We start from the raw sequence: 15854 nt of genomic DNA, 5'->3' as shown, positions 1-15854 counted from the left end.
CCAAAGCCACCTCAAAACCAGGACTGTGTTAGAAAAGAGGGAGCAGTGGATCGCAGGACAGGGGGAAGCACATGTGTAGACCGTTGTTAGCTTCTTAGGGCTCTCCCTAGTATCCGTGCACTTTGGAGGTCAGACAATGATTTGGGCAGAAGTTCTGCTCCAGACACTTGGAGCCTGTGAGGTGTCCTCCTTCTGCTGCCTGAGCTGTGTGTGAGTTAAGGGTTGCATTCGAAGTCCTAGCAAGTTCTCCACTTCTGTCAGGATTCACTTGTCTGCCAGGCTATCACCGCATTCATGGGTGTGTAGATAGTCACCCACACGTGGTGAGTTTACCTTCTCGATCTTCCTGTGGCTTGCTGACTTCAAGAAACTCTCTGTTACAATTTTAGCTGCCCTGAATTCAGTGCCCTGCTTCCAGCAGTAGAGTTGGGGGTCCTTGCTGCCAGCAGGAAGCTGAGCTTCCTGACCTCTCGGTTCAAGGGCAATCCTGCAGGTTCTGCTGCCTGGTGTATGCATGAGGGATGACAAGGTGTCTCACCTGGACGTGTCCAGGCAAGAATGCCATGCATTCACCACTATCCTACCAGGTCCAGGGGCAATTTTTCAGGAGGGAAATCATCATAATTTGTTGTCTTCCATTGATCATTTTCAATGGTACCTTCAAATGGTTGTTTGCAACAATTTTGTCCAGTTTTATACTTGTTTTCTATGAAGGAAAATGATCTGCTCCATGATGCTTTTCCTGCAAGTAGTCTTACAATTGTTCTTTGGCTTATGAAACCAGACAAATGAATTTCCACATGACTTCAAGTTCCCACATACCTACCAGTGTTTATGCCTTTTGCAGAAAAAAATAAAGTTTTTCTTAATAGAATGTCGCCACTATGGAAGTATTTTCTTACCTACATACAAGGGCAATTTATTTCCCCTTTGTTTTGTGGAATGTTCCAGGCTGATACAGTGCACTCTCTCAGAGGTCTTTTGCAGCTGCAGTATTTCCAAGTGTTCATCTATTGTGAAATCTGGCTGGCCAGATTAGATGAATTCCTTTGAGATACGGCTGCAGCCATTTTTAATGATGAAAAATTATTCCACTCCCTCTTAAACCCATTTGCAGATATGGTGTTCATTTTACACGTGCCTAAATTTTTATCCACCCATTTCCTCCTCCTCCTGTGTATTTTCTTGGCATTCTAGGTTCTCTTGGTTGTTGTTTTAGTTTTTCTGTTCTTTTACCCTTGTCTGAATAGTTGGATTGTATTTTGTTTAGTGCAAGCTATCTCAACTCTTTTTACCAGCGTGAAATGGTATGAATAATAATAATAAATGAGAATATTATATTCACTAACTCAATCATTTTTTTCTAAAATTCTTGTACATTTAAGCTAAGAGGCACAGTCATTATATGGACACCTACAATCTATTGAAGAACCAGCCTGTGCTTTCTGCTTTTAATACTTACAAAAATCTCAAGAGCGCAAGTCACTGACAAGGAACAAGTAAACCCCTCAACTTGTGGAACCTGTGTTTCTGAGTCTTTTAAATCCAAGTTCCCTTTACTTCCCAAGTTCACTCTCATTCTCAAAATACAGTCATCTTGACTAATTTGAGGACACCTCAACCTATCAGTTTAATATCTTTGAACCCCAGTGAAGGAGGTAGAGTTCTGGTATACTGTTAGAACACTTCTCAACTTTGATCTTAATTCACAAACGTAATTAGAGGCTCTGAGAAAAAAAATTAGCTACTTGATTTGGTAGCATCAAAAGCCTAGATGCAACATGGATCCATTGGGAAAGGCAGACAGCCTGGATCACCATCTGCTCAAGTGGCCTATGACATTGCTATGAACTATAGTTACCTGTTATTGCAACCGAAAGGTAGGGAAACAGTATCCCACTAAGCCCTTATAAAAACCTTGCCCAGAAGTTTAGAGCATACAGTTGAGCAGCCTAGTTTAATAAAAATAAAGATAAAAGCAACGTTATTTTTGAAGTCTTGGTCAACAGAGGTAAATTGCATGGTGGTTTTGAGTGAAGAAACAATGCTAACATAGTTTTATTTTGACTTGGGATATTTGTACTAATTGCTCTTTCTCACTAGTCTTTTTTTTTTTTTTTTAAGATTTTTATTTATTTATTTGACAGAGACAGAGACAGCGAGAGCAGGAACACAAGCAGGGGGAGTGGGAGAGGGAGAAGCAGGCTTCCTGCTGAACCAGGAGCCCGATGTGGGACTTGATCCCAGGACCCTGGGATCATGACCTGAGCCGAAGGCAGTTGCTTAACCAACTGAGCCACCCAGGCGCCCTCTTTCTCACTAGTCTTAAAGGCTCCAGTAGCTTAACAGACCTTCCCTGGTTCCTTGTATTCAAACTTTGCAAACATTCATCCTTCCAGAACTCTGGCAAAGACTTCATTAGTGCACAAAATGGGAAATCAGCTCCCTCTCTCTCTAGTCTGGGGTCCCCTGGCACATCCTTCTCATCCCACAGCTTATTTTCCTCCTTTTCTGTGTTCTTTACCAACATCTTCTTTCTTCCCTGCTGGGATTTCTTGAAGGAGCCAAGCTCTCCACCTTTCTGAAGCACAAACACAGGTTCTTCATAACATCCCATTTTTTTGAATAGCAGATAGTCAGCGTAGAGCATCCGAAATCTGTGTTCACATAGAAATAGCAATCTCCTGTATTTGTTTTTAAGCCTCTCTGCTCTTCGAAATCCCTCTTCAGAGAAAATAAAGGAAATGGCCATTTACAAAGGGACCCACAGAGTGTCCAACAAGCACAGACTTGATGTGTCACTGCTTAGACAATGGCAGCTAAATGCCCAGCTGCTGTGGTTTGCATGTTGCAACAAATCCAAGAAAATACACTGAATGGCCACAAAACATGGCCATGGCCATTAAAAAAAAAAAAAAAAGACAAATAATCTTGGTTTTCAGGCTCAGATCTGAAAAAAGTGGCTCTGGGAACTTTTTTGTTCTCCCTTTCCTGATCCCCTTCCTTCAATTCTCTAGGCAGTAAAATAATGATCTTACAGTTTATTGGTTTTGGTCTTCTCCAAATTGGCATGGGCACTGGATTAGTCAGTTTCATGACTCCTTACCACTCCACTTGCTTTTTCTTCTCCCTTTTGATGACTTGCCATATACTTCCTTCATCCTGTAGGACCTCACTTCAAGGAGACCTTGAAGTTTTCTCTGCTTCAAACTTTACGCTCACTACCAGAAAGAGCCAAGAGTCAATTACGCTCCTTTTCTCCCACTGTGGTTTTAGGTAATTATGTTTGCATGGCATTTATCATATTCAATTTTCATTCTAGATACATTGGAATAATCATGGGGGCTTTAGAACCAGACAAACTTGGGTTCAAATTCCAGCTCTGCCAACCATGTAATTATAGGTGAGTTACTCCAACTGCCAATCAGTTTTCTTACTGTGACGTGATAATAATCGTCCTTTTAAGATTGTAGCCTGAATGTCTGGGATAGAGAAGATGATTAATTAACAGAAGTCCTCCTCACTCCCCTTCCTGATAGTGTTTGACTTATTTTGCCATTCCTGTAAGTGTGTTGGTGTTTGGCACAGAAAGAATTCCTAAGTACCTAGTTATTGAAGAAATGAATAAGACCTCTCCAAGAGAGTATATTACATGTCATGAATTTTTCATCTTGAAAGAAGCAAACCACCCTTCTCAACCTTGATCTATATTCCTAGCCATGAATTTTGTGATTTTTATTTGTAATTCAGTTTTCAAGTTTTTTGGGGGGTCTCAGAAGCTCACAGATTGTAATTAGAACAATCAGTCACTGTTGCTCAAATGGCCCATAGCCCTTTGGTCTAGCAACGTTCAGGTTATTTTCAGCCACGTACCTTATTTTGAAGTAAGAACAATTTGTCTCAGATAATTTCCCCCTTACTCTCTCGGATGTTCTCCACTTCTCGGAGTACTCACCTGACATTTCCTGAGTGTATAGTATGTTTTGGGAGCTGGGGATACAAAGACAAATGAGACATGGTCCTTCCCCTTTGTCAGGGAACAAAATGAACCACTCCAAAATATGCCTCTTTGGCATAGGGATTATTTTGAGCTGCTCATTTTTAAGAAACAGCAGACACAAGAGAAGCTCTGAAAACCAAGTCGAAGTTACCCTTTTGTAAGGGAAATTTACATTTACAAGGGCAATCTCCCTGTGTAAGGGTGTCTCCCTGGCTGTACCAGGAAGTGGGGGGTGACAAAAATCTCTAGAAACTGTTATCAGTGGAGAAGACATGCGCTTGAACAACAACCTCACCCTTATTTACTGTGCTTTCCTGAAAACCTCCCATACCTGGCTCTCCCCTACCACCCAATATCTTTTGTTTTTAGCTGGAAATGGCAGTTAGGGTGATGGTTGGGCCATTGCAGGGAGTTTCTCGGTTTTCCTGGGTAACTCTCTCTCTCTCTCTCTTTTAAATCCACCACTGCACTAAAATAAAATTCAAGCTCCCTGTTCAGGCTTATGGATCCTCATATGATGTGGCCTCTGCCCACCACTCTGAGACCCCAGCAACATGGAATCTTTCTGTTCCTTAAACACATCAAGATTGTGAGGGGGTTCGGGACAGGACCCCCCTTCCCCAAATGGGCCACTTTGGCATGTGGATTATTTTGAGCTGAAGGCACTTGAAACCCTGGGGGCACAAGAGAAACTTTTGTTTCCCTTAACTACACAGAAGAATCTAAACTGGCAGCAGTGGGGAGGGGTCTTTGCCAGAATAAGGATTATTAACAGAAATAAGTTTTACCTGAGTGACCCATCTGCATGGTGGGGCAAACATTTAATTGTCAAACATCTGCTCTTCTTGCCACCCTGTGAAGTGCATTCTTGTCCTCTGAAATCCCAGATCCGTTCCCCCTTTTCCTTAGTTGAGAATGACATATAGACCTCATTTTGCCTGTCTTTGGAATTTCCATGTCTATGTGGATTGCCATATGTACACCTATTAAATTTGATTTTCTCCTATTACTCTGTCTTATGTCAATTTGATTCTTAGTCCAGCTAGAAGGATCTTTGAAGGGACGGGAACTCTTGCTCCCCAACAATTGTTCCCACATCAGGACCTTTGCAACTACTTTTCCCTCTGCCAAAACTTCCTTCCCTCAGACATTCATATGCTTGGCTCCTGACTATCCTTCAGGCCTCAGCTCAGATGCCTCCTCTTCTAAAATATCACCCTGACCACCCAATCTGAAGTAGCTCCCAGTCACTCTCACTCACTATTTGCCCTGCTTTATTGGAGAGTTTCATTGCATTTGATAAATTAGACTCCAAACTCTATTCCATCCTCCTTCCAGGACACTTTCCTGTATTGTAGAGGCTGGAAATTTCTCCTCTCCTTCATTTCAGGGCCACCCCAACCAGTCCAGGGAGTCAGATTTCAACTCACCAGGATAATAAGAATTCTTGTCATTTTTTATGGTCTGTCCTCATGAGTGCTCTGACTGGTGGCAGCCGAGCAGCCTTGGCCTGTCTAGAATCTGGGTACAGGCTACCTCCCAATCCCCAAGGCGAGACTTAGATCACTCAGTCTTCCAGGAGTTAAGACCTCAACTCTAGAATCTCTACTTAATTTAGATGTGGTGTATTTTTTTTCTTGGACATCAAGAGCAGGAAGAAGACACAAGTTTCAAATCAACAGAAGAACGTAAGGACATTTTGGAATTTATAGAAAGAATATTAAGCCTCCCTCCTTCAAAATGTTGCATTCCCTCTGTGTGACGTTGTTGCTACTGTTTTAGTTAGCCCTTCAATTCTTGCACATCTGTGCATATTCTTCTTGGATGCAGTAGATAAAGGATGTCTCCTGAGACACTTGGTTCCCACCATCTTAAAGTCATTGCATAATTTTCCTGACGCCTTTAGCATTTGTTATTCAACATAATGTATTACTTGTACTCTCGGGATCTTGGAAAACTGCTTTTTTTTTAATTGTGGGAAAATCTCTCCCCCACAGTTTTACTTCAACATTTTTGGAAAGGCTCTGTAAGTGGTGTCAATCTGGATAGAAGGAGGGGAAACCAACAAGTGAGCTGGAATGGAATCAAGCATGGAGATCGGAATAAGACGGAGTTGGGGACAGGGAGACACAAGCCATGTCTCCTTGACGTCCTACACCTGGTTGAAAACTAAAGATATTGGTCCATTAGCTGGGGTATTGTTTCTACTAAGCCAATCAATTTACTTTAATTGAATGTTTCCCTTGAATACTATTTTGTTGGATCTTTACACAACCAAAGGAAAGGCAAAACAAACAAACAAAAAAACAAAGGAAGTTAGAAGAATATTATAGGCTACAAGCGAGATGAGGAGGAAAAGGATGGATAGAGTAAGATTGACCACAAGGAGCAAGGAATGATTTTTAGCACAGCAATGTTCCCTGTCTTCTGTGGCCTGCAGATATAATGGGCTGCTCCAGGTTGGGGGTAAAACCTGCAGAGCTAGTCTGTGCTTTTAGTTTCCAGTTTCCCCACCGACTTCAGAAATGTCAACATCTGCCATGGGGTCACCAAACATTTCATAGTTCACCATGCTCTGTGTGGCACTGAGTCTGTGATACAGCAGATGACCTCTGCAGGTGTATCGGATGAAGCCAACCCCAGATGCTGGTCCCACATGAAGCCATGTGGAGGGCTGGCAGGCTTTTCCTTGCAAAAGAGAAAGTACAAAACGTAAGCTCAGGCACTGTCACTTTCATTTGTCCACAGACCTGGTTGTCTGTAATGTTAAGGCTGGTTCGATCCACAGGCCAAGTAAAAAGCCGCTTAGCGCTGAAATTCTGCTCCCGTCGGGATGTCTCTCCCACTGACCCCCCAGATAACTTCAAAGAAGAAAACAGAGCTAGTTTGTATTATTTCTTTGGGTTGTGATGTGAAGTCTTCTATGACTTAGCTTGCTTGTTTGTTTTGTCTTTCCTTTGGTTGTGTAGAGATGGACAAAATAGTATTCAAGGGAAACATTCAATTAAAGCAAATTGATTGGCTTGGTAGAAACAATACCTCTGCTAATGGATCCAGATCTTTCTTTTTCTTTAAGATTTTATTTATTTATTTGAGAGAGAGAGAATGAGAGAGAGAGCACATGAGAGGGGGGAGGGTCAGAGGGAGAAGCAGACTCCCCGCCGAGCAGGGAGCCCGACACGGGACTCGATCCAGGGACTCCAGGATCATGACCTGAGCGGAAGGCAGTCGCTTAACCGACTGAGCCACCCAGGTGCCCTTCATTTATTTATTTATTTATTTATTTATTTATTTATTTATTTAAAGATTTTATTTATTTGAGAGAGAGAGTGAGAGAGAGAGAGAGCACAAGAGGGAGGAGCGGGAGAGGGAGAAGCAGACTCCCCGCCGAGCAGGGAGCCCCATGTAGGACTCGATCCCAGGACTCCAGGATCATGACCTGAGCCGAAGGCAGTCACCCAACCAACTGAGCCACCCAGGCGCCCCCAGATCTTTATTTTTCAACCAGCTGTAGGACGTCAAGGAGACATGGCTTGTGTCTGAAAATAAGTCTGTTTGGTGTTGTTATTTACAGATACCTTGGCTGGCCCTTAGGAAATGTGGTGAAACAGGTCCATGTCGATGCATCCTTGAGAACTGAGGGCCTATGGGAGAGAGAGGGAGCCATCTGGGGCAGGGGAGCACTTCTTGGAGTCACTGGACGCTGGTTAACAGCTGAACAGCAGCTGACGCTGTTACTGCATTTGTCGCTTTGGGTGGCCGCGGTAACCCTCCAAGGTGGGTACTAGTAGGCTCCGTGCTGAAGACAGTAAACTAGGGGTGCACAAGTAGTAAATGGTAGACCCCAGACTGAATTTAGGTCGACCTCTAAACCACTGTGCCACATAGCATCAGTTGCTGAAGGCAGGAACTGAGTTTTGCTCATGTTTTCGTCCTTAGCTGTGTCCCCCAACCACGCAGACTCTAAGCCGAGGGTGGGTGATGGCCCAGAAAGACTGAAGAGATGACCCAAGATGGCGATGGAGATGTAGGTTTACTGGGGGGACCTTATGCACTGGGTGTCCAGGAGCGGCGACTGGGACAAAGCATCCGCTGCGGGGACCCATCTGCAGTGAGGTTGCATAGCATGGTAACTCGCTTCGCAACTGCTCACTCGTGGCTTCTCCCCTTCTTGCCCGAGCAGCGCTCCCAGGAGAGCAAAGCCTGCTATCTGGATAGTCTTCGTTACAAAGGAGCCCCTCCAGGTTGGCCACCCCTGGAGCCCTGACCTTGAACACTGAACAGCATGTCCTTTGGCATATTCTGCTTGGTAGGAATACAGAGGGAGGACAGGATCCCTACCTTCTTAAGAGAGATTAAAGGGGCAATCAGGGTGCGCTTGCACAAACCAGCCTGCCGGCACATACCACACACCAGCGCAAGATGAGCAAATGGACCTTGGGAAGAGAGCGTGGGAGGCGTGCTCTCCAGAACAGAATTTTCTGAGCTGCTCAAAATTATCTGAGTCTGAGAGGGTCAGGGATTCCAAAGGGAAGAAAGGACATGCAAAGTCAGAACTGGAGGCAAAATCTGCTCAGAGAATCATCTTCACAACTCAGAAAATCTTGTTTAACTACATTTTATGCAAGGTAATCACAGCCAGTATTTAAAACAACAACAACAACAACAACACTATTCTAGGAAAAGTCTCTGTTTGCCACCACCTTTAACTTCCTTAATCATGGTGTGGTGTTTTTTCTTTCTTTACATTTGGTAACATGTTGATGAAAGCAGTAAACTAGCTCTTATATCAGAACTTTTTTCAATTTGATTTCAATGAATTTGTAAATAGGGAGGCCACTTAGTCGAGAAAAAGACATGTGAAAATACTTGAAATAGAGAATGTATTTCAAAACTGCACATACAAGATTTGTATTTCCCACCAACTTGGTCATTTGACTTCTTCCTACATGGATCAATATTCTTAGACCAAGTGGCAAATATCCACAAAAGGTCGGTTACAAAAACAGGCAACTCTAAAGCCTTGATTTTAAAATATAATGAAAGTGGGACTTCACTGATTCACAGAAATTCAAAAAGTACAATAAATTCCTAATAGCAAGTATCAGACTATGTCTATACTATTGATTGTTACCAGCAGATACATTTTCAAATATATTGATATCAGATATTATGGCCAATGATGGTTTAATATTTTTAAGCCGTAAGAATATACACGAAAATCTATTTTAAAAAGTATGATGCTTTTGACATGATCACTTAAAGTTCTTACTAAAATACCATCTTCACAAAGTATCAAACTTGTAGAAGAATAAATGTACGGACTTCCCAGCCTAGGTTAGAAAAAAGTATTTTTTAAGGTTTTGATAAATTAGACAAAATGTGCTTATGGTACTCAAAAAAAAAAAATGAAACGACCTCATAAAAGTAAATTTATTTATTCAGTATTGTACAGAAAAGTGGAATCAGGGTGACCTGCAGAGACACAGAGGCAGTGACTGGGAGGAGGGCTCAGCCACGGGCCTCTGTCCACGCGGTAGCTGGGACTGCTCAGGCATTGCTCCCCGCTCCTCTCCACCACAGGAAGAACCATGTCGGTGTTTATAATACAGTTGCTAAAAATATGACATTGATGCTATAAAAATCAATGTCTTAAAAAATAACCACATGCTTGAATGGAAACATAGGGTATTTGGGCTTTAAGGGTCTTCCTGTGGGAGGAGTTTCCTCCTCACTGAAGGGTCAAGTTCTTCCTCAAAGTCATCCAGCTCCTGTTCCTTGGAGAGCTCCAGGAAAACCTGAGACGGACAAGAAATAAAGAGGGAGAGAGGCCACGCTGCCTCCGTAGCTCCAAGTGAGTGCAAAGCGTCCGCTCACGTTGTACATTTATAGTGCATGAATGAACCGAGTCACGCACACTGACCCACCTGCTCCAGGGTGGACTGGGAGAGGCTGTACTCCTCCAGGTCAAAGCTCTGTTTAACTGCAGAAGGACGGACGGATGGACGTTAGGAGTTCATCTATTTTTATACCCAGACAGTCTCAGAAGTCAGCATACCGCGCTAAAGGTCGCACATTTTCCACTGGCAGTTTATAGACCATCACAGAAGAGTACCTGCAGGGACAGAGGCGGGGCTGAGGCTGATATCACTTGCAGGGGCAAGCTGGCTGCGACCCTGTCTCTGGTCGTTACCCTGATAAATAAGAGTCAGTGTGGGGCAGGCGAAATGCCTAGGGTGAGGCTGTTCACAAGGAGAACCCGGTGAGGGGAGAGGCTCGGGATGGAGAGGAGCGGGTATGGGGCAGTTGAAACGTGGACATTTCCAAAGTTGCCTGCCACCTTATCTTTTCAGCTGAACACTTGCTTCTCGAGCTTCATCTTCCACCAGGGACTGATGCTACATAGTTTCTTAAAGTCACTCAACTCAGGTGGGGGTCTAGGTCTTTTCTCTAGAGAACTCTTATCTCTCCAACCTTGCCCCATGTTACCCAAACTACTTTTTTCTTTTTATTATGTTATGTTAATCACCATCCATTACATCATTAGTTTTTGATGCAGTGTTCCATGATTCATTGCCAAACTACTTTTCTAATTTAGGTTATCATTGAGTCTCTGATGAGGAGACTGGAAATCGCCAGGAATTCAGCACCAAATAATGTTCGGGAACAGTTTTTTTTTTTTTTTTAATAATTTGTTTCCCAGATTAACGTTTGTCTTTTCATCATTTGAAAATCAGGAAGATTTTGATTTCATTTCATAAGATACTGTTTCCTCTATTTATGGGGTGATCATTCTCATCTATTCTGCTCATTCCCTGTGCCTTTATGACCTATTTCCATTTGGTCGTGGGCTGCACATTGAGGTACAGCATTTGCTTTGACATTTATACTCCAGTGTAGAAATATATTTTCCTACCATATTGTTATGACTTATTATTACTCTTTTCTATCTGTTTTCCCCCCTAACTCCTAAATCATCTGTCTTCTGCAGTAAATTTGAGGTGTTAAAAATGACTCTAACATTAATCTTTGATTTCTACTGTATGATTTTCCTGAGAACTGTTCCATGACCAGACTGTGCATAAAATTGGAAGTGTTAATAGATTTGAAAGAAAATAATTAGCTTTCTATTCTACCTATGCCCCCTTTTAGCTGTCGTGTGACTTAACTTCTCAGTTTCCTATGCTTAAAGATAACAATCAATTCCATTTATTAAGGTCCTTGTAGTGGCCAGATGCTCACAATGCTTTTTTGAAATCATCTCATTTTTCACTGGAGAAACAGTGTCTACCTTGGAAAGTTTCAGTGCGGATTAAATACGACAGCACGAGACCAGGACGGTATCTTGCAGCTAGTAAGACTGCAACACATGCTACCTCCGATTTTCCATCCAGCTCTCCTCTTCTCTAATTTAGTTTCTGCACTGTCCAACAGATACTTTCTTTTAGGTTTCCTTTTGGGCTAAATATGGACTCTAATGACAACAAATGAATGAGACCAGCAAGGAAAAGCTGACATTTGGTATCAGATCAAACTCAGCAGCCAACTTTACCTTTCCTGCAGGGCAGCCTGGGGGAAAACCCTCAGAATTTCACGATGGAGGCTTTCCCTCTGCTCCGGGGTCTTCACCTTCATCTCCAGCAGATAATTCTTACCAAATTTACTCTTCAGGTGTTGGATGGAACCGATACATCTGGAGGTCAGAGGAGGATGAGGTCGTCACAGAAAGGGGAAAGAGACCGGGCACACAATGTTTGAGACTCCTGATTTGCTGCTGATGCATGTTTACAGTTACAGAAAATAGATGCCAGTTGTCTCCAGGGTGTCACTGTTAGACCCAGATGCAGTAGCTATAGTCGTGCTGTGCGCGGACAAACTCCTCCAGCCATGCACCTGTTGCCGGCGGGGGGGAGTGTGGGCGGGGACGGGCACCCACCTCAGCTTCCCGGACACCACGATGGCCACGCGATCACACACGGCCTCAGCCTCTGCCATGTAGTGGGTCGTCAGGAGGGCGCCCCTCTCTGTGTCTTTGAAGGTGGCCCGGATCACCTGCCTAAATCGTCAAAAGACCATTTGCAGTGAAGAAAGATTTCGAATTAATCATAGATGGGCGGGGAAAAGAGTTTTTAACCGGCATGCCTGTGAGTAATTAGCAAAAGGAGCTCAAGCAAGGGAGGACCCTTGAGAGGGCAGGTGGGAGGAGGAAGGGCGAGCCAGGTGAGGGCGTGAGGCGGAGGCAGGCACTAGAAGAGGAGCTGTCCGGGAACACAGAGTTTATCCCGAGCTTGTGTTGAGAGAGAAATGCTGAGCAAGAGATTGTTCATGAAAGGGCTGTGCCAGAGACAGAATTCAACAAGAGGGGGGGTCACAACCTAGCAGGAGAAAATAAATGCAGAATAAATATTCAAGATAACATCCAGAACCCGCCCCCACCTTTACAACCTAATGGGAATTACCATTGCCCCCTCCCCCAGCACTGGCCACGGTCCCCGTGGCCCAGGGATGCACCACCCCTACCTAAAAGATCACTGGGCCAATGGTACTACTTACAGTGAGTGTGTCTGGGTCCTGCCAATGCTTATTTTTTCTTCAATGATGAAATATTATCAGGGAGAGGGTTGGTGTTTGTTTCGCAAAATTTTGGTGTTACTAATGATATTGAGAGGTGTCCCCCCCCCCACATTAAGAAACAGTTTAAGGGACCATTTTTACACAAGTAAAACAATTCACAAATTTCCTGCAAGGCTTTGGGGCCGTCCGTGACTGGATAGCGTCCCTCACCACATCTGCTGCCTGCCCCTCGGGGTCCACCCCCGTGGACGGCTCGTCCAGAAGCACCACCGATGGGTTTCCCAGGATGCTCAGCGCGAAGCACACCTGGAACGGGAGAACAGCATGTCTGGCACCGACGTGTGGGGTGCGCAGAGTAACACTGAGCCCCCCCCCCTTACCTTCCTCTTTATTCCCTCGGATAAGGCCTTCACGGGCAGCTTCAGCTGGTCCTGCAGCTTGAGCGCATCCACCAACCTGGAGCAAACACAATGGAGCATCGCAGTAAGGAAGTTGGTAGGAGGATGGGCCACCCAGCACAGGAATGGGGAGCAGAGCTCAGAAATGCAGTTCAGAAAATAGATGCCAGGCAATTTTTTTTAAAAGAGTTTATTTATTTATTGGGGGGGAGGGGCAGAGAGAGAGGGAAAAGCTGACTGCCCACTGAGCAGGGAGCCCAACCCGGGGCTTGATCTCAGGACCCCAGATCATGACCTAAGCTGAAGGCAGACGCTTAACTGACTGAGCCACCTAGGGGCCCCAGGCCAGGCAATCTTAAACTGGCTGGTTTGATTCCTCCAGATAGTTTTCCCTTTTAAAAGAATATAAGCCCATTTCATGATTTTTAAATAGTTGGTCTATGAGAAATACTTTATACTTAAATTTTAGTATTTTTGATAACTTTCACCAATGGTTACTATTTTTATATTTACTATGAGAAGAAAATTAACACTTTGAAATCTGGGAAACCAGTTTCTAGAGGGGAATCTACCCAGTGTGATTTGGGTCAGGGTTCAGTCTCCTGTCCTGAACTGACAGTGAAGCTCCTCACTCCCAACCATCTCCTGCCCCCGCAGGTATAGAACAGGTGTGGCTCCCACCCACCTCGAGATGGTGATGGCTGCGTCCGCTTTCCTCAGACCTTTAATGGCAGCAAACACCTCCAGGTGCTCCTTCATGGTCAAATTGGGCCACAGCACGTTCTCCTGGGGACAGTACCCTAGGAAGCCCAAGGAGCCCTCCCCGCTGCTCCCTTTAGGTAGGACCTGCAGAGAAAAGTTCACTCTCAGAGCCTACCTTCTGGGTTTGTCTTTCCTGCATTTCTCAATGGCTTCTTCTTCTTTTTTTTTTTTTTAAGATTTTATTTATTTGACAGAGAGAGACACAGCGAGAGAGGGAACACAAGCAGGGGGAGTGGGAGAGAGAGAAGCAAGCTTCCCACGAAGCAGTGAGCCCGATGTGGGGCTCGATCCCAGGACCCCGGGATCATGACCTGAGCCGAAGGCAGACACTTAATGACTGAGCCACCCAGGCACCCCACAATGGCCTCTTTCTCCTTACAAACCTAGAAAAACTAGAAACTCTCTAAGTCCTAATTGGGCTGAATAATCTATAATCATTCTGTGTTGGAGAGAGGTTGTCAGAGAGTAAACACATGAAAACAAGTGTGTGCACCCTCTAATCTAAGCTGAAAAATCAAGTATCTCGCAAATATGTCTTGCCATCATGGCCAACCGGTTATATCCATTTTTTTTTTTTTTATCACAATCAGGAAACAAGTATATGAATTTATGAACGGAATTCCTCACTATTGAACACACCCAGTGAGCGCGTTTCTTTTGAGCACGTAACAAATGTTGTGCTATCTGCTTTGGATACAGTGGGGAATGGAATAGCCAGCACCCTTGTTACTTGCGTTTTCATTCTGCTGAGCAAATTGGGCAATAAACAAGTAGAAAAATGAGCGGCTGGAATACAGACAGCTCCTAAGTGGTGTTGTAATGGAAGTAATCAGGATGCTGGGGGCGGGGACTAACTAACATCACTAGGTACGATGATTAGAGAGGGCCCTGTCTGCTGAGGGACCACTGGGGCAGAAGAGGGACAGGGCACCTGCCATGGAAAAGCCCAGATGAAAGGAATTTGGAGCAGAGCAAAGCGCTGTGCCCTGATGAAGCTCGATCTGTTTTTAGACCTGAGGCAAAGCTGGGGGCCTGGTGCAGAGTGAGGAAGGGATATGATAATCGGCCCCTCCGGACGAGCCAGAGGGATGTGGGGAGGGGGGTCCTTCAGCCTTAGTGCAGTAAGAGGTTGTTGAAAATATTGAAGTAGGACAATGGTATTATTTATAAAGATCACACTGGCTGATCTGATTAAAGCTAATTTCATGACACCCAAAGAGTTCGCTTTGTTAACTCAGATCTTACTTACCTTTTAAATAGTTATCATATATCTGTGAACAGTTACTACCTCCTTTTTTGCCCATGCTTCATGAGAAATGAAATAATGATTTAGGGTCCAGATGGTGACTCAATTGGAGCGTAGTCCCCACTAAGCTAAGGAGTCCAGTTAGGGTTGAGCGAGCCACCAACATCCCTGAGCAGCCCCGTTCACCATCACGTGCTCTCATCTCGGCTTTGGAGGGATTATGAATATTTATTTTCTCCTCTGTCTTTGGTGGCATATTTATCAATCACATTCCTGGAGGTCTTTTCCCTTCTGAGCTTGAGCACCACCCCCTCTCCCCTGGTGTGGTGCCACAGACCTCTCTCTGCCTTATATTCTGTTCTCTAAAATCCCTGGACATCCTTTCCAAAGGAGCTCTTAAAGTGGTCTATTTTCTGCCATAGAATTTGGGGGGAAATATGTTCTCTATACTCTATTGTGTTGTCTCCCTCTTTACTAAATCTCAGCTCTTTTTCTGGTGTCTGACCATCTTATATGGTTCAACTGCATGTAGGACTCAAGTTCACTTCGTATCCCTGTTGCTCAATTTTGAATCATTCTTTGAAAACACTCCCAAGAAATAGTGTATTTCTACAAAAATATATGTCTCAGGATCCAAGCACTTTGTGGAGGACAATGAATATAATGGCTTAATAAAGGTTTTTTTTTTTTAATTTTAATTCAAGATTAAAGCATTACATACTGGGAAGACAATGCCCATTGAAAGTACAAATCCTGTATATCAACTATACTTCCATTAAAAAAAAAATCAAGAGGGCACCTGGGTGGCTCAGTTGGTTAAGCGTCTGCCTTCGGCTCAGGTCATGATCCCAGGGTCCTGGGATCGAGTCCCGCG

At 44.1% G+C, this 15854-nt stretch overlaps 1 protein-coding gene across 1 annotated transcript; it reads right to left on the bottom strand.

Moving 5' to 3' along the window:
- Positions 1-9416: 9416 nt before the first annotated feature.
- LOC118024417 (ATP-binding cassette sub-family A member 8-like) lies at positions 9417-13731 on the bottom strand. Its single transcript, XM_035026357.1, is given in 8 exon segments — positions 9417-9798; positions 9928-10115; positions 11553-11693; positions 11937-12056; positions 12785-12795; positions 12797-12880; positions 12955-13030; positions 13658-13731. Coding segments are annotated over 7 exon segments (579 nt in total). The 3' UTR covers positions 9417-9798; positions 9928-10042.
- Between the last annotated feature and the right edge of the window lie 2123 nt (positions 13732-15854).

Source organism: Mirounga leonina, unplaced genomic scaffold (genome assembly GCF_011800145.1).
Source record: "Mirounga leonina isolate KUSES-001 unplaced genomic scaffold, KU_Mleo_1.0 Mir_197, whole genome shotgun sequence".
Classification (NCBI taxonomy): domain Eukaryota; kingdom Metazoa; phylum Chordata; class Mammalia; order Carnivora; family Phocidae; genus Mirounga; species Mirounga leonina.
This window is presented reverse-complemented; position numbering and strand designations above follow the sequence as displayed.